This window comes from Convolutriloba macropyga, chromosome 6, assembly GCF_964194025.1.
Source record: "Convolutriloba macropyga chromosome 6, txConMacr16.3, whole genome shotgun sequence".
Classification (NCBI taxonomy): Eukaryota; Metazoa; Xenacoelomorpha; order Acoela; family Convolutidae; genus Convolutriloba; species Convolutriloba macropyga.
The window spans coordinates 54564786-54588930 of record NC_134473.1 but is presented as its reverse complement, the minus strand read 5'-3'; the positions used below and the strand labels follow the sequence as shown (position 1 = coordinate 54588930).

The 24145-nt window shown below is 35.1% G+C and overlaps 1 protein-coding gene across 1 annotated transcript; it reads right to left on the bottom strand.

Moving 5' to 3' along the window:
* Positions 1-2728: 2728 nt before the first annotated feature.
* Positions 2729-23849, bottom strand: LOC142341054 (uncharacterized). The gene is made up of 5 exons (XM_075391896.1): positions 23691-23849; positions 16807-16978; positions 5428-5440; positions 5005-5277; positions 2729-3374 (listed from the first exon to the last, which is right to left on the bottom strand). The coding sequence occupies exons 2-5, from the start codon at positions 16976-16978 to the stop codon at positions 2819-2821; spliced, it is 1014 nt and encodes a 337-aa protein (XP_075248011.1). The 5' UTR covers positions 23691-23849; the 3' UTR covers positions 2729-2818.
* Positions 23850-24145: the final 296 nt, after the last annotated feature.

Genomic DNA, 24145 nt, shown 5'->3' with positions numbered 1-24145 from the left:
ATAGGTTCAAATAATGATCCAAGATTTTGAAAGGAGTCTAAATAGTTTATCTCGCAGACCTTGTAATAAAAGCAAGATTCATAAATCACAAATAATTTTCGATGCGAATAAGTATACCTAAAAATGTATAGATTGTAATGCAGTCAAAGTTACTTGTCCCTATTGTTTTTCTAGTGTTAGTCTTAGTGGAAAGCGAGCACATATAAAGAAACAATATCCTAATGTTGTTTTGCCTAGAGGATTTTGCAATAGCTTGCAAACAAGTAGGTTTTTGGTCGAAGACTATGCGAAATGCTTGTGTAAAAACTATAATTTATTTTTTTAACCCGATCCAAATGGTATAGATATGGATAAATTGATAAAAAAAAAAGTAAATTTATTTTAAAATATAGAAAATTTCTCAGCATGAACCAGCACGCTAAAATCGTTTTTCTGTACTCAAAATAGGCTTCTTCATGCTTAATAAGTACGATGGTGCTTATTTTTTGATTTAGCATAAATTCTGAGACATAACATAAAATTGTAACAATAATGTATTGTATTATTTGAATAGATATAACTTAAGAAATAGTTTAAAAACATGCTCTTGGACCTAACATAAAATTATAGCATTAACCAAGTGGTGGGGGAAAAGTGTCCTGTACGTCAGAGCTAGATCTTCAGTTAAGACCACATTTATTGCAAAAATTAAAACAAAGATAAAAGCAGAGCCTAAGGACTTAACCAAAGTTAAAGCTATAATCAAAGTTAAGGCCCTAAAAGTCTCAAACCAGGCCAAAGTCTTCGCAGCAAAGGGACCTCGCCCTTGGTTCCCAAATGTTTTGCAGATGAAGTGAAATAGAGTTAAATGTATTATTGTAGTAGTGGATATATCCAATACTATATTAGTTGATAAAACGGGTGTACCGATTCCTAAACCCATTTCTGCGGTTTAGACCATTCCTAGCGTATACGTCCGAGACCCAGGGCTGGTCGGTACCCAAGCAGAAACAAATTGGCTTTATTTGACGGCTGATCGTTATTCCTTACTCATGGGAAAAAAACAAGCGTCAAGTAGTCTGGATCTATTAACATTAAGAACTTTGTCACCTAGAGGAAAAAGTCATAAGAACAATATTCACTTGATGATCACGTGCTGTTTTCTACGCAGTAACATCCAATGAATTGAGCAACAGTTTTCAATGGAGTCACATACGTCGCTTGCAAGCAAAATAGCTCAAACAATTTCCAGTAGACAGACTGTCTGACAACTTAAATTCGTTTCCTCAAGCACAAATAAAAAATGTTTTTTTGTCTTGAGTTTGTCAAAAACAAATCAAACATTACATGTTTAATGTCTGAAAAGGCAAATTTCAATAAATTTGGTATTTTGTGGAAACGAGTGACACTACTTAGTAACCATTTTTCAAATTGTCACGCCATTTTAAACGTTGGGAATTAGTTATAAATGGGGAATTAAGTTGCTTATGTTGTGTGTGAAAATTCTTATATTTTGTAATGCGTATTCACAATAAGCGTAACCCTGATCATCAATTTTGAGCATACAATTAGCCTAAAACTTAACTGCCCCATTTTTATTAGTAAATACTTCAGAACAAATGTAACTATGGGTAATTGCAAAACTGCTAATTGTCTTCTTATTCCACAAGTTACCTATGGCGTGGAAATTAGTTATAAAGTATTGTCACACTATTCTTAAAGCTAGCTCCATAACAGTCATCGTAGAAAATAGTTTCGGATATATTTAAAATCGAAAAAAAAACGGAACTAAATTCGCTTAAAGTAGCCATTTTTTGCACAACGCTTGTAACCCTAATCTTACAACTAATAATATGGTTGTGAAAAGACGGAACAAAATTGAGTGAATGAACTCGAGAAATCTGACATTTTCCGCGCAATGATTTATATTCGTTCGTAAAGATCAATTATCGCCCGTGAAAACAGCTTATTTGTTTCTTATTCATTAGAGATCTTTTTTCTTTATTCAGTATAGCGTGGTAAATGTAGACCCCTTTTTTCAGTAGACTCTAGTAAATGTACTTGAGAAATCCGACTTTGGCCCCGTACATGATTTCTTTCTTAAATAAAGATCAATTATTGGCACTAAAAACAGCTTATTTGTTTACTCTTCATAAGAGATCTTTTTGAAACTTATTCAGTAACAAAGACAAAAATTTTGTTAAAAAATCTACATCAATTTTTAATAACGAATTATCGTTATTTAGATTTAGTGGCAGATATAGTTTTGGGATCTAAGTATAGTCAGTTTTTATGACTGAGACGCTTTAGAGCAGGCCTTTCAGTCTTGCAATTTTTCTCCCAGATTACATTCAACAAGGAAAAGTCAGTTGAAAAATAATTCTAGAAAAGAGTGCAATCTGAACACCCAGGTGTCATTGGGCCGGATATTGAATAGAATTTCTGTGATACAGATAAAACGACAGAATACTGGTCATGTTACCAAACGATTTATCAACCCTAGTCGAGGCCAAATGGTTATCTTGCAAGATCTTGCAACACGAACAGTTATCTTGCAAGATTCTTGCAAAAACACATAAAAATAATATTAACATACAATTTTATGGCGATATCTATTATGAATCCCTCAAACACTATATTTTCACCCAGAATTCAAAAAAGAGTTTGAAATGGTTGAGAGGAAAGAAGCCTAAGAACTGCGTGTGTGTGTGTGTGTGTGTGGGGGGGGGGGCTTTTTTTTCAGAGAAAACAATTATCAAACAGTTATCTTTCCTACGTCAGATATTGAAGTCAAGTTACTGATTACTGCATGCAAACAATTTATAATAAATCAGTGTTTTTAATTGGTTACAGCATTGATGAACTCATAATTGAACTGTACATATCCATTATCACCATCAGGTTCACATTTGCTCTTCTTCACTTTGTCTTTATACAGGGCAGTGACGTCATGCAACGCATGAAATGGTACCCCGGGCCACGCGTGGTGGGTAGCGTGGTATGGCATAAACCAAGCCAATTTCTTGTAAGCCCAAAACGTCACTGTATTTCGTGTATTATCAAATATTTCACTGCTGTCAGAAACACACCCCTGATGTTCAGCTAGAAGGTAGAATCGTAAATGGGGCTGACCTAACACTGAAGGTAGCAACCAGTAGTAAAAGAGCAGTGATCCGATTGGTTGATACCAATAGCCAAACAGAAAAAGACTTGCATAGGTTAATGAATAAATCCTGGCTTCGTTCGTGCATCGTTGACGGCTCAACTCGGTTTTGAAGTAATATTCAATTTCAGTTGGTCCAAAATAGTATATTCCAAAGCAATGACGAAGTATCGTAGCAAATCTGTCAATCCAAAAAGGAATTCCTGACAGGTATGCCAAATATGTAGACAGGCTACGAAACAATTCTTGTTAATTTTTTTTCTGGCTTCAGCATTGTTGTTTAATAAATAAACCCCTAGAAATGAGACGGGATCTTTTCGAAAGCGGCTCCCTCTATCACCCCTCTATCATTTAACCCCTCTATCATTTCACCCCTCTATCATTTCACCCCTCTATCATTTCATCCCGCCAAACAGCAGTCGACATTAAAGGCATGTTTTGTCATAATTAAGTGGATTAAATAATCCCACGTTCGGTTGTGATAGTTTCATATCAAGTCCCACGGGCCGCTGAGGCATGGCCATGGCCCGCGAGGCATGGCCAAATGATTATATTGCTAATTTAAGCCTTTATTTTATAGAAAGATTAAAATCGGGGTGAAATGATAGAGGGGTTAAAAGATAGAGGGGTTAAATGATACAGGGGTGAATAAATCGGGGTTAAATTATAGGGAGTTAAATGAAAAGGGGTGAAAAAGCGGGACACCCAATTTATTATACCATGGCCATAGCATGCGAGGCATGGTTGCATGATGATAGTGCAATGTTAATAGTACCAATTGTATAAAAGGATTGAAATTGAGGTGAAATGATAGATAGACAGTTCAGCAAATATGATCAAAAATTGATCTAAAAATTGGTCGCTTGAGTTGAAGACGGAATTGCATCCCCTTTTGCAATAACGGAGGCGCAATTGTATACAAGATCCATGAGACGATGTGTCTTCTCATCAATATTAGAATTTCACTGCTGCTCTTTTCGTTTTAAATTCTTTACGCTATGTTGACAAAAGTAGTCGGTTTCGGAAAAAAACTCACGGAAGAAAAGACACCTAATGTAGGAAAGAAACCGCGAGAAGAAATATCCCCACGGAAATAAACCACACTTGAATTCCTAAGAAATGTGTTTTTAGCGCGTTTAACTAAGCCTCGCTAGAATCAGACTGTTTTTTTTTCGTGGAGGTTTATTTCTTAGACCTGTACTACGCCTGAAGATGAATTATTGTTCGTAATTGTTCGAAAACTGGCTGAAATTAATCTTAAAAGTAGTCTTCAAACTTTCTATTCAACAATGCAGATATTGCTCAATTTCAACGTTTTTCATCTTTCATATATCTTGTTTATAAATCAATTCATTTCGCAAAACTATAAATATCACATAGTCAAAATCTCAAGTGTTTTGGAGTCACCGAGTAATTCCTCCATTTCAGTTGATAAATACCAAAAAGTTGATAAAGGTTCTTACTAACAGCAGCGGCACACGGCCACTGTTCCTTAAAAAGGAGAAATGCTTTTCGAAAGTAAAGAAACTGATTTCAAAATTCATATTGCCGTAATTTTTGGCTCGAGAAAGTGGTATTGCTTTCTTTGCCATATATTAAATAGCATAATAATATTTATCAAATAGCAATTGGTTCTGAAAAAAAACTGTTATTGTTTTCAAACAAGAATTTGGTGCAAAAATAGTGCAAGGGCTCAAAATATAACATATGGCTAAAAAGTTGGTCCAAAGCATCCTTCATGATTTGATACTACAAACGAGTTACATTATCAGAATAAAGAATACTTTGAACCAAAACTTTCCTAAAGTTCTCCCCGAAAAACATGATTCATAAACAGACATTATTAACAAGAAGAAGCTAACCCATTAATTTCCATGTCAATCATGGAGTTGAACAATTCCGGATCTTTTGATTTGTTTCCCGTGTGCTTATGGTGCGCCCAGTGATAGTAATAATAGTGAACTGGTGGTCGAAATGTAAGGAAACCGTAAAAATTCCTGAACATTTTTGAAAGATCAGAACTTTTGAATGCTGTCTCGTGAACATTCTCGTGAAGTCCCATGAATAAAAATGACAGAATAAAACTGTGTACCAAAAGTGCCATAGTCCATAAAATAGAATTATCCTGAAAATACCTGGAAACAGTAAGCATTATTCCTATTATCAAATAACTAGTAGTGAACTGCAATAAAATTACAACATCTTTATCACAATTAAGTTTGATCACACCTTTTCCGTACAGATACATTCTTTCCTAGGATCTATGAAAATTAAACAAAACTTACCAAAGAAGCAATCCTGAAACACAAAAAGTATGTTCATTATTATATATATATATATATATATATATATATATATATATATATATATATATAGATATATATTGTTGCGAATGTCATTGCAACCTTCAAGAAAATGATGATTCAAATAAACCGCCAAAATTGCAACAAAAACTTTGACTCTTTTGTCCAATAACTTGAAACTTAGACGTGCTCTTTTAACAAATGATAAGACTAGAGAAATGTTTTAAAACATAATTTTAGCGATCGTCCGCCTTGATGAAGAGGACATAAAACTTTCTGTATTTAACTTTTGAACCAAGAAGGGCATGATCACACCCAAGGGCTAAAATCCAAGACTACGACGTCATCCAGAGCAAGAGTTTTTCAACCAAAGACGAAGAGTTTTTTTCAAGGATTTTCAGACGTCACCCGACCAAGAAAACCTGACGTTTTTTTGGTTACAAACGACACTAAGAGATGATCGCCCGAGGTTCCAGACGTCACCTCAAAAGTCCCTTCCTCGGTTAAACGTATCCAAAGAAAACTTGAAATTTTTTGCGACACAAAATATCAAAAAACAAGAAAATTGTCACCCAACGAGCTTTTATTGATGGCTTACAAAAGGAATAGCTCTGAGACACTACATGTCAGCATTTAACAAAAAAAAACATACAAATTGCACGAAAAAAAAACGATATAGTCTTTTCTGCAACGGAAAAACTTAAAAACAATTTCTATATTTGCTGCAAAAAGTCTACATGGAAGTAATATTACCTGTTGAATAGACTTCAATTTAACCTAAAAACAACTTTTTTTAGTTGAACTCCTCATTTAAAACTGTTGCACAAAAATCGAAAAAGTCGCAAACGTCTTTTTTTGAGCGTCAAAAATCAATAACGTTTATTCTAACGTTTTAATGGAAACTTTTTAAAAAATCCAAAAAACCCATTAATTGGGCTCCCTGGGTTTGGTAGAAAACAAGCTTCAGAGTCAATTTGTCGAACTTGCATTTTAGTAAAGTGACAACTCAATTTTGGCAAACTTACATCTTTGATTGAAAGAATTCAAAAATGCGTTTTTGTAACGTTTTGATTGAAACATTTAATAGATGCAGTAAAATCTATTGATTGGACCCCCTGAGCTTGTTGAAAAACAAACACAAAAGTAACTGATCGACTTTGCTTTTCAGTAAAAAGGCAACCCAATATTGGCAAAAATGCTCAATGCTCTTTCGGCTTAAAAAACTTAAAAAACATTTTTCTAACGTTTTTAATAAAATTTCCAATAGGAACACAGTCTTAAATTATAATTGACTGAATTTGTAAGTTTCTACATGGACAACTTGAAAATTGTAAACCTGCTTCTTCAGCTTAAAGAAAATCAAAACACGTTTTTCTAACATTCATTGGAATTTTTCAGTAGATAACAAAAGAGCGTTTGAAGCTGAAAATATATTTCAACCCCTTGGAAGACTGCAAGAAGCAACAAAAAAGTGACGAAATTGCTTCTCTGCTATATAAAAATCAAAAACATTTTTTAAAGTCTTATTAAAAAGGATCAATGAACTTTGAAAAAGATCTCTTCAATAAACCTCCTCAAATCATTACAAAACAAGATGAAAAAAAAATATATCACCATTCTGCAAAAACGCGAATAGCAAAGGAAAAAATTTCCGAAACGGTTCTTCAACAAATCCTACAAAGGGGTTTGTTTTTTCTTCGATCTTAATTGCCTACTACTAGCCGCGAGCCTAGTTAATGGGGTAGTATACACTGAAAACACCTTCTCAAGGAAAAAGAGGAGATAAGAACTGTTTCCTTCTCTCAAAAACAAGGAAACCAAAGCTCCGAAATAGTTCCTCACCCATAATTGCTCACGCATAAAATCTTTTTAAGAGGGAAAACTCAAATGTCTCTTCTTTTTTGACCGGGGTCTCAAAAGTTGCCGGTAGAAGTCCTTTTTTCCCCTTTAGTCTCAGAAGTCACCAAATGAAGAGGAGTGTGTTTCCTTTGGTTCGCAGTAGTCACCACAGAATCGATGAACAATTGATAGGTGGCAGATAATATCCAGAAACATATAAAAGGCAGTTAAATGGTAGCAGATTTCCCAGACTTCATAAGAATTGCAAAACAAAATTTTTTGGAAAAAAGTTTCAAAGAAGACCCAGAATTTATGCAACCAGTTTTTTCTGCTTGTCTGTAGCTCTCGTTGTCTGGTTGCACTCCATTTTAAAATCTAAAAAAAAACTTGTTTTGCAGAAGTATCAATTTAGATTTAGTCTGTTTGGTGTCTGGGTTTTAATTGTTCTTAAGAATCAACACAATAAAAAAAAGAGTTTAAAAAACTTTTCTGGTACCTTGATTGTGATTAAAGGAGAATTAAAATTTGCAGAAGAATCAATGCGACGTCACTTATTTTAATTGAAAGCAATTATTTGGTCCAATTCAACACATCAACGGTACACACGCGCAAACGCCTAGTTTTTCTTTTTTAAGCAAATTTTTAGCTATATTTAGCAACATGAAAAAAACGCACTGAGGAATCTTGTTTTCATGAAAAATTTCATTGCTATTTTTGAACGAAAAGAGCTAGGCTGATTAGCCTACATAAACATAAGATGTTTTCAATTATACAAAAAAGTCGGCGCTCCGTAAATTCTTTTGCTCTACATAAGACAGAACAATTACGGAACCACTACAACTTCCTTGTCAAGATGACAAAAAACAGCCAGAAGTTACAATACGCAATGAATAAATACAAAATGACCGGGCTCAGCATGAAAAAGCATCTCGATCTCTTACAGACATCCGTTGAGCAGAAAAAAGCTTTAAAGCTTTCGCACTCTTTCTTTGCTGGTGAACGAAATCAGCGAGAGCGCCGCAGAGCTGAAGATAAACCTCGACAGCATCATGATGGAAAAAGTAAGCTCTAGTAGCATAAACTCATTCATGAAACGTCAAACGAAACTGATCTTTCCTCTGGACAAGTGGGAACTAGAAATCAACAGTCTCGACGATGATGGTCAATAGATCCAATCGTTGACTCGACTACGCGATGACATTAGCTACGTCTCACAGTTTTCACAAAGACAACTCGAGTTGCAACAATTTACACCGGTATCCCAAAAATCAGTGGAAAACAACATGGCACTAAAGAACACTGCCAGCGATGTCTCCCCTCCAATGACCCCAAGACCGTTGAAACCATCGTTTTCATTCTGCAAGGAGACAATAAACCCAAATTCTTTTCAAAATTCCTTCAGAGCAACCGAAAATTTGCTCCGCATACTAGAGAAAAGACTGAAGAATTAGTGAAAAAATTACTACAATTGAACACATAAATCAATCAATGGCGTTGTTAGCAGCCCCAGCACCAACATCGACCCAAATATCCAGCAAACATTCAGGACAAATTTGTTTTGAGTAATCCTCAAACCCCGCAAGATAGGGTTGTTCTCAGAGAACAAGAGAATAAATTCAACCAGTTTGCTTCAATACAACAACCGTCTGTTCCTTTGAAACAAACTGCGTCCTTATTTCCTGTTGAATCTGATGATAATCAGCGGAAATTGATTCACTCATCAATAGGAGAATTTCCCCAGTTCCCTAAATCAAAGTTGATCACAACACCCAAACCACCATTGAGCCAAACAAAAGGTGCCGCAGTTAGGCCAAAAGGTATATCTTTTATTCCTTTAAATTGCAAATTAGAAGGTCAAAGTATGCAATGTCTGGCATTTGACTTTCAAAACACACATCAACATAACAGCTCAGCTGACAAAAAACAAAACAAACCAAACTTCAAATGCCTTCAGAGAAAAAAACAAACGCTTCAAACTCATTGTCATTCTGAAAAAGGAAGAAATACAACGACAAAAGTCACCGTTCCCAGTCCAAAACTTTTTGAAAACTGTAGTCATACTCCTGTGCAATTTGACAAAAACCAGTTTTCAATGACAAGTTTCCCAACCAATCAAAACCAGAATAGCGAGAGTTTGGTAACAGAAATTTCCTTGCCTACGGTATTGCAACCAAACAATTCTAAACAATATCGAAACGAACAATATCCAACAGCAGTTTAAGTGAACAGTTTATTTCAAACACAAGAAATAAACAAAAGGAATTATATCCCAGCAAATACAACAATCAACAACACTGGTACCACCTTCGTATGTTTTACACGATCAAAATCGCTTCACTTTCAACCTATTTCAGATAATTAATTTACAAACTACCAGACAGCCATCTTTCCTCCAATTGCTCAAAAACATAGCCATCTAAACCTTTTGAAAAACCCAAATCAAATTCCAAACAGGTTCTGTCACTGAATCCACCAGTTTCAGCCACGAACTGAAACACAAAGAGAAAGGATCCCGTTTGAACACAGTTTCCATTTACAAGCCACAAATATGAGTTCCATTTAAATTCCACCTAAAACAATTCCCAATTTCAATGGAAACCCACTGAAAAACCATGAATGGATTTGGATGTAAACTTTTTTTCAACCTCAACCGCAATAATATCAGTTTTACAGATACACACCTTACAACATATCTTCAAAAACGAGTCGGAGTAAAAGCCAAGGGGAAACTTCAAGCTTATTCGTGTGACCCTGCTTACTACCCGATTTCATTGAAAGAGCTTAAGAACCACTTTGGGGAAACCTAGCATCGTGAATCAATCAATTGGAGGACTGGCGTCCGAACAATGATAACAACGAACAGAATTTTGTATCTTTTGCTTCTTTTCTCAAAAGGGTTAGTGCAAGCTTTCGATTGTTTAGGTTTTAAAGCTGGTTTGCAAAATTCAACATTCATGAAAAAGGCGAAAGAAAAATTTCCACATAACATTCTGATAAAATGGACAGAATATACCATCACATCAGTTAGTAATAAGCCAACACTCTATGAAGTCCAAAAGTGACTTGAAGTTCAGGCCCAATAGTACGTCAAAATCTAAAGAGAAAATGTTAATAAGCCGTTTAATAATTTGAACACTATTGGACAAATCAATAATAACCTTAGCAAGATAAACGACAACATTGATAATAGGAACAAAAATTCAATGAATAAGTTTTCTAATAACTCACCAAACAGTTGGAAACAAATTTAATTTCACTCAAGTCGCCCTAAACCAGCATGGTCAACCGTTCATTCCTCCACGTAATGATGCTGATTATTTAAACAAGTCTTGCGCAAAATGCAGAGGAAGTCGCATACTGTCTACATATCCTGAATATCAGAAATGTTTGTCAGAACGAAGTTATAAAATTGTGAGCAAGAACAATTTTTGCTCGAATTGTTTAAGCAACAAACATTTTAAGCAATCCTCTACGTCCACAAAACGATGCCAACAAGTAAAGGATTCTATAAAGTAATTTTGCATGATCCTCCTAAACAAGTTAAGCGGCCCACCACTGCTTTTCGGCCCACCACCAAAGCGGCCCACCAACAAGCAATCCCAATCAGCCGACAAAAAATTGAAAAAAAAAGACCAAACCCTGTCATCTTTCCAACAACAAAATCAAAACAAAAGTACTGAGACTGTCAACAGGAAAAAGAACCAGAAAACAAGGTACAGTCAATCGCTTTTCAGTAAACAATCACAACTTAAAAATATTCAAAGTACCCATTTGAAAGCTTCAAATCCGGCCCAAAATTTCAGTTTCAACCGAAATTTAATTCCTCTTCCTGAATAGTACGACCGACTACAAATACTACCATTTTTTTGGAAACGGAAGTAAATTTTTAATACCTACGCCTTGATCGATCCCGAAAGTCAGTTCACCTTCCTGCTGGATAAAATTACTAGTTTTCTTGAGTTTTCCTGCGAAGCACAAGCATCAACAACTCTGCAGTACCTCAACACCGAACATGAAATGCCAATGTAAAAAATAAGTGAAACAGCGACAGTGATGCCTTTGACAAAATCAATCAGCTATTCAGCATTGCAAGAGCCTATAGCACCCCATGTCTCAATGTATCACCCGCTAACGTTCTTGAACTCAAACATTTATGCGTTACCTTCAAGGAACTTAGTCACTTTTATTTCCCTGATATAGCCAAACGTGCAATAGGCACCCTCCTTGGTATCAACACGTTTGCCTTCAGTTTTTCAGTCGACGTTATCCAAGGTAGCACAAAATATCCAGTTGGCGTCAAGACGAAGCAGGGTCGGACTCTCGCTGGAGAGTACGAGCTTTCTCATAAAACAATGAACGCAAACAAGCCCCGGCGACAACCATTTGTTTACCATGGGACTGACTTTGCATTGGTTTACCACGGGACTAACATTGCAGAAAACCATTGGACAAATTATTTCAAACATTCTGGAAAACAGAGGCTTGAGGTACATTACCCGAACAAAAAGAAGACAGCTCACTAGACCAATTAGCAGTGCAAACAATGAAAAACTCAATCTGTCACTACTGTGAAAGATATCAGATTGGCCGTCTTTGGAAACCTGTAAAAAAATCCAGAAAAACTATTTCTCAGCAGTCAGTCAATTAAAGAGTCTAAAAAAATGACGACAAACCGACCCCGGTCTCAATCAGAATTACAACCAGACACTCCAAACAAACTTGGATGAAAGTTTTGTCAAGCCAGTCGAAATGAAGGCACCGACTCCAGACTCAATAAGGTACTTACTCATCATCCAGTCAGTAATCCAAACAAACCCGCAAAAGTGAGAAGAATTGCCAACGCAGCATCAGTGTTTCGTGGTGAATCACTGACCTCAAATCTTCTAACTGGAACTGAATTGCTGAATAAATAGTTGAATTTTTGATGAGATTCAGAGAACCTCCAGTCGCTGTCCTTCAGACATCGATGAGATATTTATGCAAATTGCAGTCAAACAAGAAGACCAGTCTGCTCTTCGTTTTTTTGTTGGATGATAGACAACAACATCCGACAATTCCAGTTTACTAGGTTAATCTCCGGTGCCACATGTTGACAATTTTGCGCAATTTATTCATTTCACAAATGTGCTAGAGATGACGAAATTCTGTTTCCAGCAACCTTGTATGACATTCAGCACCGATTGCATATCGACGACTACTTCCAACCTCTGCAAACAATGCGAAAGCCAAAAACTCCATTTCACAGACAAAAGCTGCCTGAAGAAAGGCGGTATCAGGTTGACAAAATCTGTTCAAACACAACAGATGTTCTCGCTGAAGTCTCAGACGTTGAACAAGACAAAACAAAAGAGATCATGAGTGTCTTCTGTCAAAAATGGAACGTAACAACTGACGATTGTGTCATGTTTCCCCAACAACAATTTCTTAAAGATGCAGCCGTGTACACACAAAAAAATTCTCCAGTTTGGTATCCTCAGTTTTTATTCACCTCGGCCTGTTGTCTCCGTTCACAATTAGGATCAAAATAATTCTGCAGCAGATTTGGAAACTTGGAATTAATGGGATGAATTGATACCACTGGAGCTGCACAAGGCCCTCCAGAATCTCTAAACAGCTACTTTGCCATGTCAGAAATTCGAATACCAAGAACTGTTCGTAATTTGAGCAAAAATCCCGCCAGCCAACTTCACAATTTTATGGAGGCCTCAATGGCAGCCGTTTCTTGCCTCCGTTTCACAAACGAGCCAAAAATGTCAGCAACAAGCCTTTTTCTCATTGGAAAGTGCAAAGTCGCTCCCATTAAACAAATAAACGTGCCAAAAATGGAACTAGAAGCCGCTGTTATAGGAGTGCGCACTCTATAACTGATCCAAAGAGAAATGACACTGACATTCGGCCAAGTTTGTCTCTTGTCCGACAGTTTAGTAGTTTTGGACTGGATAGCCTCAAATACGAGGCAAAACATTCTTGTTTTCAACAGATTGCAAGAAATTCATAAAAATTCTTTACCCAAGCAATGGTACCAAACCTCAACTTATCTTAATCCCACCGATCACGGAACTCATGGTCTTGGGACAAAAAAAATCAGCAGAAATGGATAGAACCACCCCAATTTCTTTGCGAAAATGAGTCGGCATTGAATGAAATAAATGAACTACGCGCAACATTTACGGCAGTCACGAGAACTCCCAAGACGCTTAAACCTGTGGTCGATCCAAGCAAATTCTCAACATGGAACAAACTTCTTCTGAAAACGGCAACAGTGTGCAATCTAATGTATCGCGCAAAAAAATGCGAAGGAACAATATCACCAATACACAACTGAAGACATACAATTATCAAGAAATTATCTCCTGAAATTACCTCAGGACATTTTTTCCACTCGGCCGCTAATTCATTACAACAAGGAACTAAACTAGATTTTAAGAGCAAATTACGATGCCTGAATCCTTTGTTGGATGAGAACGGATTAGTCAGATCTTGTGGTTGATTGCAGTATGCACCAACACAACTGGATTTGGAAAAACATCAAATTTTTTTGCACGCCAGGGACAAATTTGTTCATTTTTACTTGGAACATGTCCGTCAAATATGTATCCACTTGTCCAGAGAACCAACAAAAGCCTTCATTCAACAATCTTACCACGTGATAGGCTTTCGGAAAGCGTTAGCAACATACGATTTTATTGTTTATTATGTCAACAATTTGACGCGAAAAATATTCAACCAATTAAGGCACCATTACCCAGTTTTCGCTTTCCAACAGCAAAAACACAGTTCGTTCCTTTTGCTAATTCTAGTGTAAATTTTTCTGGACCCTTCTACATCGAAGATTCCGAAAGCTTTATGGAAAAACATGATGGTCTGATTTTTACATGCATGGTGACGCGTGCAGTTCATATAGAAACGTGTCCGGGCCTAAACACACATACGTTTCTCAATGCCTTCAAAAGGTTTTTCAGTCGTCAATGCCAGCCCCAATTTCTTTACATCGACAATGGAAAAACTTTCGTTGGCGTTTCTGAGGAACTGAAGAAAACTGTTAAAGCATTTGGACAATGACAGAATCTACACAGCTTTAGCTTTGGCCAATACAACGTGAAAAATCAGTCCCCATACGACCCTCATTTTGGCGGTGTCTGCGAGCGTTTGATAGAGAGCGCCAAAGGAACGCTCCTCCACAATCTAGGATTGAGAAGACTGTCCTTCGATACTTTCTTCACAATCCTTGTGGAAACAGAATTAAATCTCAATTCCACACCGCTGACTATCGTTGCTGAGCAACTTGAAAACATGGAACTTTGACTCCAACCCATTTTTTTATCCATCCAGCATCCCTTCAATAGCTTGCCATCAGGACAATTTGAAGATAAGCAACCTGCAAGCTTGAAGACATGGAAGAACACGCAGAAGCTGATTAACCATGCACGCATTTTTTCTCCGGAGTTTTTTTTTATTTCCCTCGCTCCAGTCTCAGGCAACGAGAGTGACCCCTTTCCAACAAATTGATGTACTTATGTTATTGACGAAATTCCAGCCTAAAGTTTCAGAGCCATTTTCAAAGAAGATGACAAAAGACTTCAATCAACTGATGCCTCCGAAAACCCTTGAAGCCCCTTTTGTGCCCTTGCAGCATGTTGCGAATGTCATTGCAAGCTTCAAGAAAATGATGATTCAAATAAACCGCGAAAATTGCAACAAAAACTTTGACTCTTTTGTCCAGTATCTTGAAACTTAGACGTGCTCTTTTAACAAATGATTAGACTAGAGATATGTTTATAATATATATATATATATATATATATATATATATATATATATATATATATATATATATATATATATATATATATATTGATATATATGCCCTTTATTTTCGTGTATCACAAAATTCAGCAAAAACTCCAGTTGCCAATACTATCAAAATTTATCCGTCAAAATATTGCTGTCAATTTTTTCACATCCGAAAATGATGCCTCGGCTTAGTAGCAGGTGTTAGTATTTACAAGTGCGAGTTAAGTTTTTGCCAAGAGCCCGAAGTCGTTGCTTGCTTAATATTCCCTGTGATATGACAGTTGACTAGATTATTTGACAAAATGACTGACAAATTTGAGCAAATTTGATAATTAGGGTTGTTAAAGCGGGTTAAGTGGTAAGCAGCTAAAAGTCTGAGACATTTGCGAAGGAGATAGATGATACCATGAATATTTATTTTAATTATATTAGTTCAAAGAACACGCGTTTTATTCAAGATGACAATCATTTTGTCGTTTAAGAAAAATATTATAACCAAAAACTAGCATTTGAAAATTTTCTCAGCTTTGCATCTTAATAAGATGTATTTGTCCCAATAAGAGGAAACCAATATGCAATTTTTACCTTTAGATGAAACACGAGGAATAAAAATTAGAATTTTGATTTTCTGGTTTTATCCCAAATTATGTGATGAAATCTGTTGCAGATTTATATAAAAATCGTTCAGGTTTGTTGTAGGATGTGATCCTTGAATCTCTAACTCCAAATTAGAATCCTAGTTTTTTTTCAATTTAATTGAAACGTACAAATTATACCAGGAAATATGGACAGTAGTCAATTTTCATAGGAGTGCTTTTTTGCATGTATTCTGTCGCCTGTGTTCCTAACATAAAATTTTGGACTCAAACAGCATCGTTCCACGCACCTTGGAAAACCACATCATGCGTTTCAAATTTCATTTAGGTCGTCAACATTTTCGTCAGTTCGTTTTATAAAAGATCTGGTTAGTCTTGAATTGGATCTTTCCAAGATCTTGGAAGTGTTTGCATGGCTCTTTGCACTGGGCAGAAAAGCATTTCTAGAGAACAGATTTACAAATTACCTAAAGGAGTCAGAGTTTTTGTTTAAAGCTGTTTTTAGTGCGCAATGTGTCAACTTTCAATGGAAATTTTTTTATTTCAAAGCTGCGTTCAATAAATGACAAAAAGGAAGGTATAGAACCAGCGTGAACAGTTCCTGGATTTGTTTTTGTTCGATGAACCATTTTGCACAATATAGTTTTCGAGCTGTCCCTGATTGTTAATGTAGAATATCAGTTCTATTGAGAAATTTTCTAACAAATTTGCGTAATTTTAAAGCTTTTCTTACGCCAATTCGAGCTCATGAAAATAATTGATCAAGTTTCTGGCGCACGTTTAAGCGGATTTTACTCTCCTCATTTTCTCATTTGACCTAAATAATAGTATTATGCCGTATTATTGAAGAAGTCGCGAACCTTGGTCAACGATCCAGCTCATATAATTGATATAGTGGTTGAATGTTAGAATAATCGTTGAATAATAGACCAAAAACTGGCTATTACAATATTTCTAGCCAATTAACTTGACCCTTTACTTAAGCATCTTTGTTATCTATCTCATCATAAGTAATTATGTCGATTAACATATTTCAATTCCTAAAATTTGGGGTGTGGTGAGCCACACGATATGCATTTTTCCATTTTGCCAGTGAAATTTAGCTCATTAAATATCGATACCCTATACACACCTGAAATGATCATAGCTCCGGACTGAAATGCAACTTGTTTGAGACCCTCTGCGTCTGATCTGGAGTAGAACCTCTTGATGACGTCACTCCTCAGAGTTCTTTGAAGTGACTCCTCGGCAGCTATTGGGTCCGGGATCCCATCATTGGGCACTTCGTTATAGGTGGTCGTCATCTAGAAGTGAAAGTTGCTTTACATCAGAATTAACTATAAGTTTACTCAAAAATCTTCGCATTTCAAGGGGGGCAATTACCGAAAAAGCTCAATTGTTAGTTTAAGTTCCCAATCAAAACCTTATATCTTAAGTCCTGTCTCAAACTTTTAATGAAAACAATTTCAAGAGTGGTGTTAGTGGTGTTGTAAATTAAATATTACCAAACGGATCCTAGACGGTAGTTATCTATGGTACCATTTTTAGCGTGACGACTTCTCTTGGTTTTGGCTTCCACTAGCAATCTTAAGCGTTGATATTTTTAAAAATACCACGACTAGTTTCAAAGTGCTATTGAAACCAGTTGTGCTAATTACCACCAGTTAGTGTGCGCACTAAATGCGTTATTGCAAACTGATATAGCACATTTTAAAGGTTTTTGGCTCTTACGTAAAAGTCCTGAACACTGATGGTGCAATAACAGTACGTGGTTCACCAGACAAGTACACCGAAAAACGTATATTCACAAGTCGAGGATCTCTGATCAGAGCAACATAGAGCACACACACACACACACACACACACACATGAGCGTTTTGAGCTCGAATTATATGGTCTAGAAAGTTCTTCGAGCGCACAAAAGTCTGGACAATGGTCTGGACCTCTTCCGATCAAAGGTCATTTCGATCTGGGATGGCGTGATCAAAGTCGGATTAGATATCACACTATTCTGATCATGGGAGAATTGATCTCGGGGTAGTCTCATCAGAGAATATTTTGAATGCATAATTGATTCATTGCAGGAAATCTTTGAGCACACTTTAGTCTGAGCTCAGGCGCTTTCGGATGCGCGATGGTCTGGCTAGAGCGTAAAAATTCGAAATTTTCCACTTTAGCATGACTTTTAATATTCAAAAAAGGGCGGGTTTAAAAAACCTGAATTTGCAATAAAAAGCCTAAAACAAATTAAAAAAAAAAAGAACATTGTTAATTTCCTCTGGTACACATAAGTATAAAAAGCAAATGGTAAAAGAGGCAATGTAAAGTTAAGAATATAACATTATGTAAAATTATAAAATCATTAAATTACTTAACTAAAAAATTTGACCTTACATTATTAAAAAATGGCCTAAAATGCGAACATAAAATGTTCTCACAATTTTATATGTACATCGTGAAGATTAAAAATTAAAATTAAAATCTAATGCTCTCAATATCATCTTTAATATCAGTTACTTTTGGGTCCTTCAAAAATTCTTTCCAAAAATATTCTTTCAGTTGTTTTTTTTAAGGAAGCTTTCGATGTTGTTTTCAGTCTAATATTAGAAGGCAGACTATTATAAATTGGAATGGCTTGTGCAATAAAAGAATCAGTTAAAAACTTATTGTTCTTTCTTATATCGAAAGTTACTTTTTTTGACCTGTCATGTTGTTTTATTCTCATGGTAGAGAGAGGTTCAATTTTATACGCTGGAAGATCGTTGCTGAGTAAGCGAATAAAATATTTTGAGCAACGATATTTCAAGAGAAAAGAAACTGGTAGTATTTTGTTGCGAAGTTTGAGATCTGTAGACCGATCGTATTTTCTCCTATTAAAAATGGATTTTATTCCCCAATTCAATTGTTTTTCTAAAGTTGTGAGTAATGACTTTTGCAACCCTATCAGAATTAGAGCGGAATAATGTAGATGACTTATTACTATTGCATTAAGTAATAAGACTTTCGTTTTCTGTGGTAAACTTTTACTTAGTGTATTCAAAACTTTTATTCCACAAGCCATTCTCTGAAGAATCTTTTTCACTTCTCCATCAAATTTTAGTTTGCTGTCTATAATTACGCCAAGATACTTCACACTATTTGATTCTGCTATTCTTTCATTGTCAACATTCAGAACAGTATTTGTTAACCTCTTCCTGGTGCTGAACACAATATATTCTGTTTTTTGTTTGTTCACTACTAACTGGGACTTTGCAAAAAAATCAATAATTTTTGAGATGTTATGTTCAAGTTTTGTTTTTGCCGATATTTCATCAGTGTCGGATGTAAAAAGAAAAGTGTCGTCTGCGTACTGTACAACCGTGCAATCCTCTTCAACAATCTTTGCTAAATCGTTGACGTAAATGTTAAATAATAGAGGTCCTAAAATAGTACCTTGTGGAACTCCTCTCTTCAAATTTATCCAGTCCGATTCAATTCCATTCAGAACAACTCTTTGCGTTCTTTTACTCAAATAATTCTCTACTAAATTGGTAGCATGTTCATCGAAACCTATATTTTCTAGTCTCCGTAACAGTATTTTGTGGTTTATAGAATCAAAAGCCTTTGAAAGATCTAAAAACGCCCCTGTAACATTTTTTTTCTTGTTGAGTTCTAATCTTATTTGTTCTGTCGATTTCAGGATAGCATCAATTGTTGAAATTTGTTTTCTATAACCAAATTGACTAGCCGACAATAATTGCTCTCTTTCGAGGAAACTTGTGATTTGTGAACTGAACGCCTTTTCAAAAATTTTTGACAAAGCAGAAGTGACAGAAATAGGTCTATAATTGAGTGGGTCTTCGGGATTCCCTTTTTTGAAGAGTGGAGTTACACAAGCTTTTTTAAGATCTTCTGGAAATTTTCCTTCTGTAATGAATTGATTAATGAGATAACATAGTGGTTCCGCTAGCGCTGCTTTAGCATCTTTTATTGCCCAAGCTGGTATTTTTGAAGGACCGACTGGTTTACTTGTATTCAAAGAATCTATGAGCACATTTGTTTCCTTGGTTGTTATATATCGGAAATTGAAACACTTTCTCGGAGCAGTTTTAGGAGGAATGTTGTTTATTTGTTGCAAGCCAATAAACTCTCCCAGAGTCGAAAATTTGTAATTTAAAAGATTTGCGATTTCCATGGGCTTTGTTATCTTATCACCAAAACTGTTTAATAAAGATTGAATTCTTGCTTGAGTCTTTTCTTTATTACGAAGATCTTGAATGAATTTCCATCTGGCTTTTTCACTGTTTAACTCCATAAAACTTGAAAGAAGTTGTTTTTCTTTTTGACGGATTAAATCATTTTTAGTTTCATAATCGCTAATTCTTGAAAACTGTCTTTTTGTTTCCTCACATAACCATTTTTCTTGAAGCAAGAATTTTGGTTTATCTGTTCTAATATAACAGGTTTTAATTGGAGCATGTAGTGCTAATGCTCTTTCAATAATTTTTTGAAATTCTAATAACATCATATCTCCTGTCACTGCACCGTAAAAGTGTCTCCAGTCTGAATTTTTAATAAAATTTTGGAATGCTATGGCTGAATATTTTTTTTGTATGAATATTTTCATGCTAAAAACGGCATATTTATGAATATTTTTATGAAACGGCATATTTTTGAAGCCTGCTATAATGTGCGGGCCATACAAAATGTAGGTTATGTATTAACTCTAAACACACATAGAGACAATTTCGAGCACATGAAATTCTGATCAGAGGTGATTTGGAACGCACGATAGTCTGGACAATGGTCTGGACCAGAGTCGCACGAAAGTGTGGACAATGTTCAGGAACCTGTCTGATCAGAGATCGTTTATTTCTGGACCTCAATCTGAGATTTGCTAAATAAATTTACTGGAATTTGCCCATTTTTTCCTCGATAGTTGCTGACAAAAGAAATCAGAGAAAAATTAATTGCATAAAAGTAATGTTCTTTCCAAGATGTGGCTACTGAAATTCATAATAGTTGATTAATTAAGATATTAGAGAAATCTAGTTTTTAAATAATTCAGGCAGTTTTGAAGAAAAGCTAAGATCTAGTTGTAATTGGAGTACACAGGCTACCCAGCTGAGACAAAAATCTCAAAAATTTACTGAGATTAAAGGGTGCTTTAGAAAAAGCTTATCTCACTAAAGTTATCGCTTCACCACTTTATATCACTGGATGCGATCATCAAAGCTACAAAAAATAGTTAAAAACATATTACGGTGCCTCATCAGTCCGTATAAATTTTTCTAGGTTCTCTAAGGCATTGAATTTAGATCGGATTCTTCAAAATAACTGAAACTGCCAAAAAAAACAATGCTCACAACAGATTTCAAAGTTATAATTGACAGTTCTTGAATTTTACAACTTTCAACGATAAACATAAAAGGTTCATCACTACTGTTTCTTGTTTTCATTTGCGTTAAGATGTTGAAGAAATGGAAAATTAGGCTTTTATGCTTTTTACCACGTTTGATTGATGTCGTATATATATATATATATATATATATATATATATATATATATATATATATATATATATATATATATATATATATATATATATATATATATATATACCCGGGTCGAGGCCGAATGGTTATCTTGTAAGAACTTGCAAGTTTCTGGCAGAAACTTACAAGGCGATGCATCGCCCAAGTTTTTCTTCCAAAAACTTGCAAGTTCTTACAAGTTAACCATTCGACTTGCAAGGCTTTTACAAGTTAACCATTCGACCTACAAGATACTTACAAGTTAACCATTCGCACACACCACACACACACACACCACACACACACACACACACATATACACGCACACATACACATGCACACACACACACGCACACACACACATCACACATACGCACTAAACCATAAATTAAACGTTGCCGGACATGAATGAAAACGATTGTTTGGAAAAACATAGAATCTGTAAAAGTGTGAAATAAATTATAAAAAAGGGTATAAAAGAAGGGCCATTATTGCGAGAAAATACTGACATATGAATTTAAAAAATTCAATGAAAGTCAATATTTTGGGAACATTTTTAAAAGAGCGATCGCAAAGAAGCTAATTGGGATCTACAGTTTTTCAAATGAATTGCAAAAGGATCTCTCTCGAATTGATAAAATTAAAAAAAAAACATTTTGTCTACTTAGGTCTAATTGTATTATGTTATCCAAACAGATCAACTAACTCCCACGCGCGTTCTACGCCAAATGACTGAGTGTTAAATTGAATTAACCAACAAGAGTTGTGCTCGACCGGAACGAACTTGCAAGAAACTTACAAGTTAGCCATTCGACTTACAAGTTCTTACAAGTTAACCATTCGACTTGCAAGTTCTTACAAGTTAACCATTCGACTTACAAGGCTTTTACAAACTAACCATTCGACCTACAAGATACTTACAAGTTAACCATTCGCACACACACCAAACACACACCACACACACACATACACGCACACATACACATGCACACACACACACATCACACATAGGCACTAAACCATAAATTAAACGTTGCCGGACATAAATGTAAACGATTGTTTGGAAAAACATAGAATCTGTAAAAGTGTGAATTAAATTATAAAAAAGGGTATAAAAAAGAACCATTATTGCGAGAAAATACTGACATAATAATTTAAAAATTCAATGAAAGTCAATATTTTGGGAACATTTTTAAAAGAGCGATCGCAAAGAAGCTAATTGGGATCTACAGTTTTTCAAATGAATTGCAAAAGGATCTCTCTTGAATTGATAAAATTTAGAAAAAAAAACATTTTGTCTACTTAGGTCTAATTGTATTATGTTATCCAAACAGATCAACTAACTCCCACGCGCGTTCTACGCCAAATGACTGAATGTTAAATTGAATTAACCAACAAGAGTTGTGCTCGACCGGAACGAACTTGCAAGAAACTTACAAGTTAGCCATTCGACTTACAAGTTCTTACAAGTTTACCATTCGACTTACAAGTTCTTACAAGTTAACCATTCGACTTGCAAGTTCTTACAAGTTAACCATCTTCTGCAAGAAACTTGCAAAATCTTACAAGTTAACCATCTTTTGCAAGAAACTTGCAAGTTCTTACAAGTTAACCATTCGGTCTCGACCCGGGTATATATATATATATATATATATATATATATATATATATATATATATATATATATATATATATATATATATATACACTAATGGACAGACAATTAGGATCATTCGGTTCGGTTCTTATTTCTATATAAAAGAATGAACAGCTTAATGTGAAATATCAATCAATAAAAAAAAGTTCAATAGTAGATTCGTGTCTAATTTTGATTATTTCAAAATAAAATTCTGATTATTCTGAACTTTTCGGTAATGTTATTAGTTTACATGTTTGGGGAAACAAACAAAGCCGTTGTTGAAATTCTCGTTGCCTATCGGAATTAAGAGCAGCTTCAAAAATGTGCGATCTTTTAAGCCTAATCATTATATTATTATGCTTTATACACACGTAAGTTGAAAATTTTATCTCTGCATCCTGGGTTTCGATAGCGAATACCCGGCAGATCACTGCAACATAAAAATTCAGAGCTGAATCTTAGTATTTCTTAGTCTGTATTTTTGCTATGATCATATTCTGATCATGTGACTTTTTATCATGAATTTCGAAGACTATACAGAGTAATAACAGCAGTGGATTTAAAACCTTAGGAAAGGCTCACCACAATTTATATTCAATCTTTTCCTTTTCTGATCTCCACTGATATCAGAGTAATATAGACCTGTACAGAATAAAAAACCCGCACTAAGCTAAACCAGCGAAAAAATAAAAAGCATATTAATTGAATTAATTTTGATTACTGAGTCTATCATGCTTCATAACGATTTTTTATACAATGAAAGTATTTGGAGTTAATGGCATTGGCATGCCCGCTACACTGTTTTACAAGATTTTAGTCAGCGCTGTGAAAAATGAAAATGTTTAAAATTAGCAAACTACTTACTTTCTAATATAAGCAAAAGTTCTCAGATGTTTCAAGTCTTGCGTGAACAGATATCCAAAATCTGATGATATTCGTCCGTTTCTAGGTAGTAAATTATATTCACAAATGAAGCATTGTACATCGAAATAGCTATTTATCTTGCCTAATCTATATTTAGCAATATACTTACCACAAGACGTTGTCCTGCAGTTGGCGTCAATATTTGATTATGACAATGTCTTATCTCTTATATCAACTTTCTTGTTATTTCCTTTCATCCACTTTACAATGGTTATTCTAATATTGAGCATAACGAAAATTCAGCTCTAGATTTTGCTGATGAAATGTGCGTTGCTAAATGATTCAGCTTGGTCGAGAGAATAAAAAATACATTAAAAGATTTTTTTCTACCATACATCTGTAAAAAGTGAGTTACTCGGAGCTGCAGCTTTTAACTCCTAATGCCTTAAAAACAA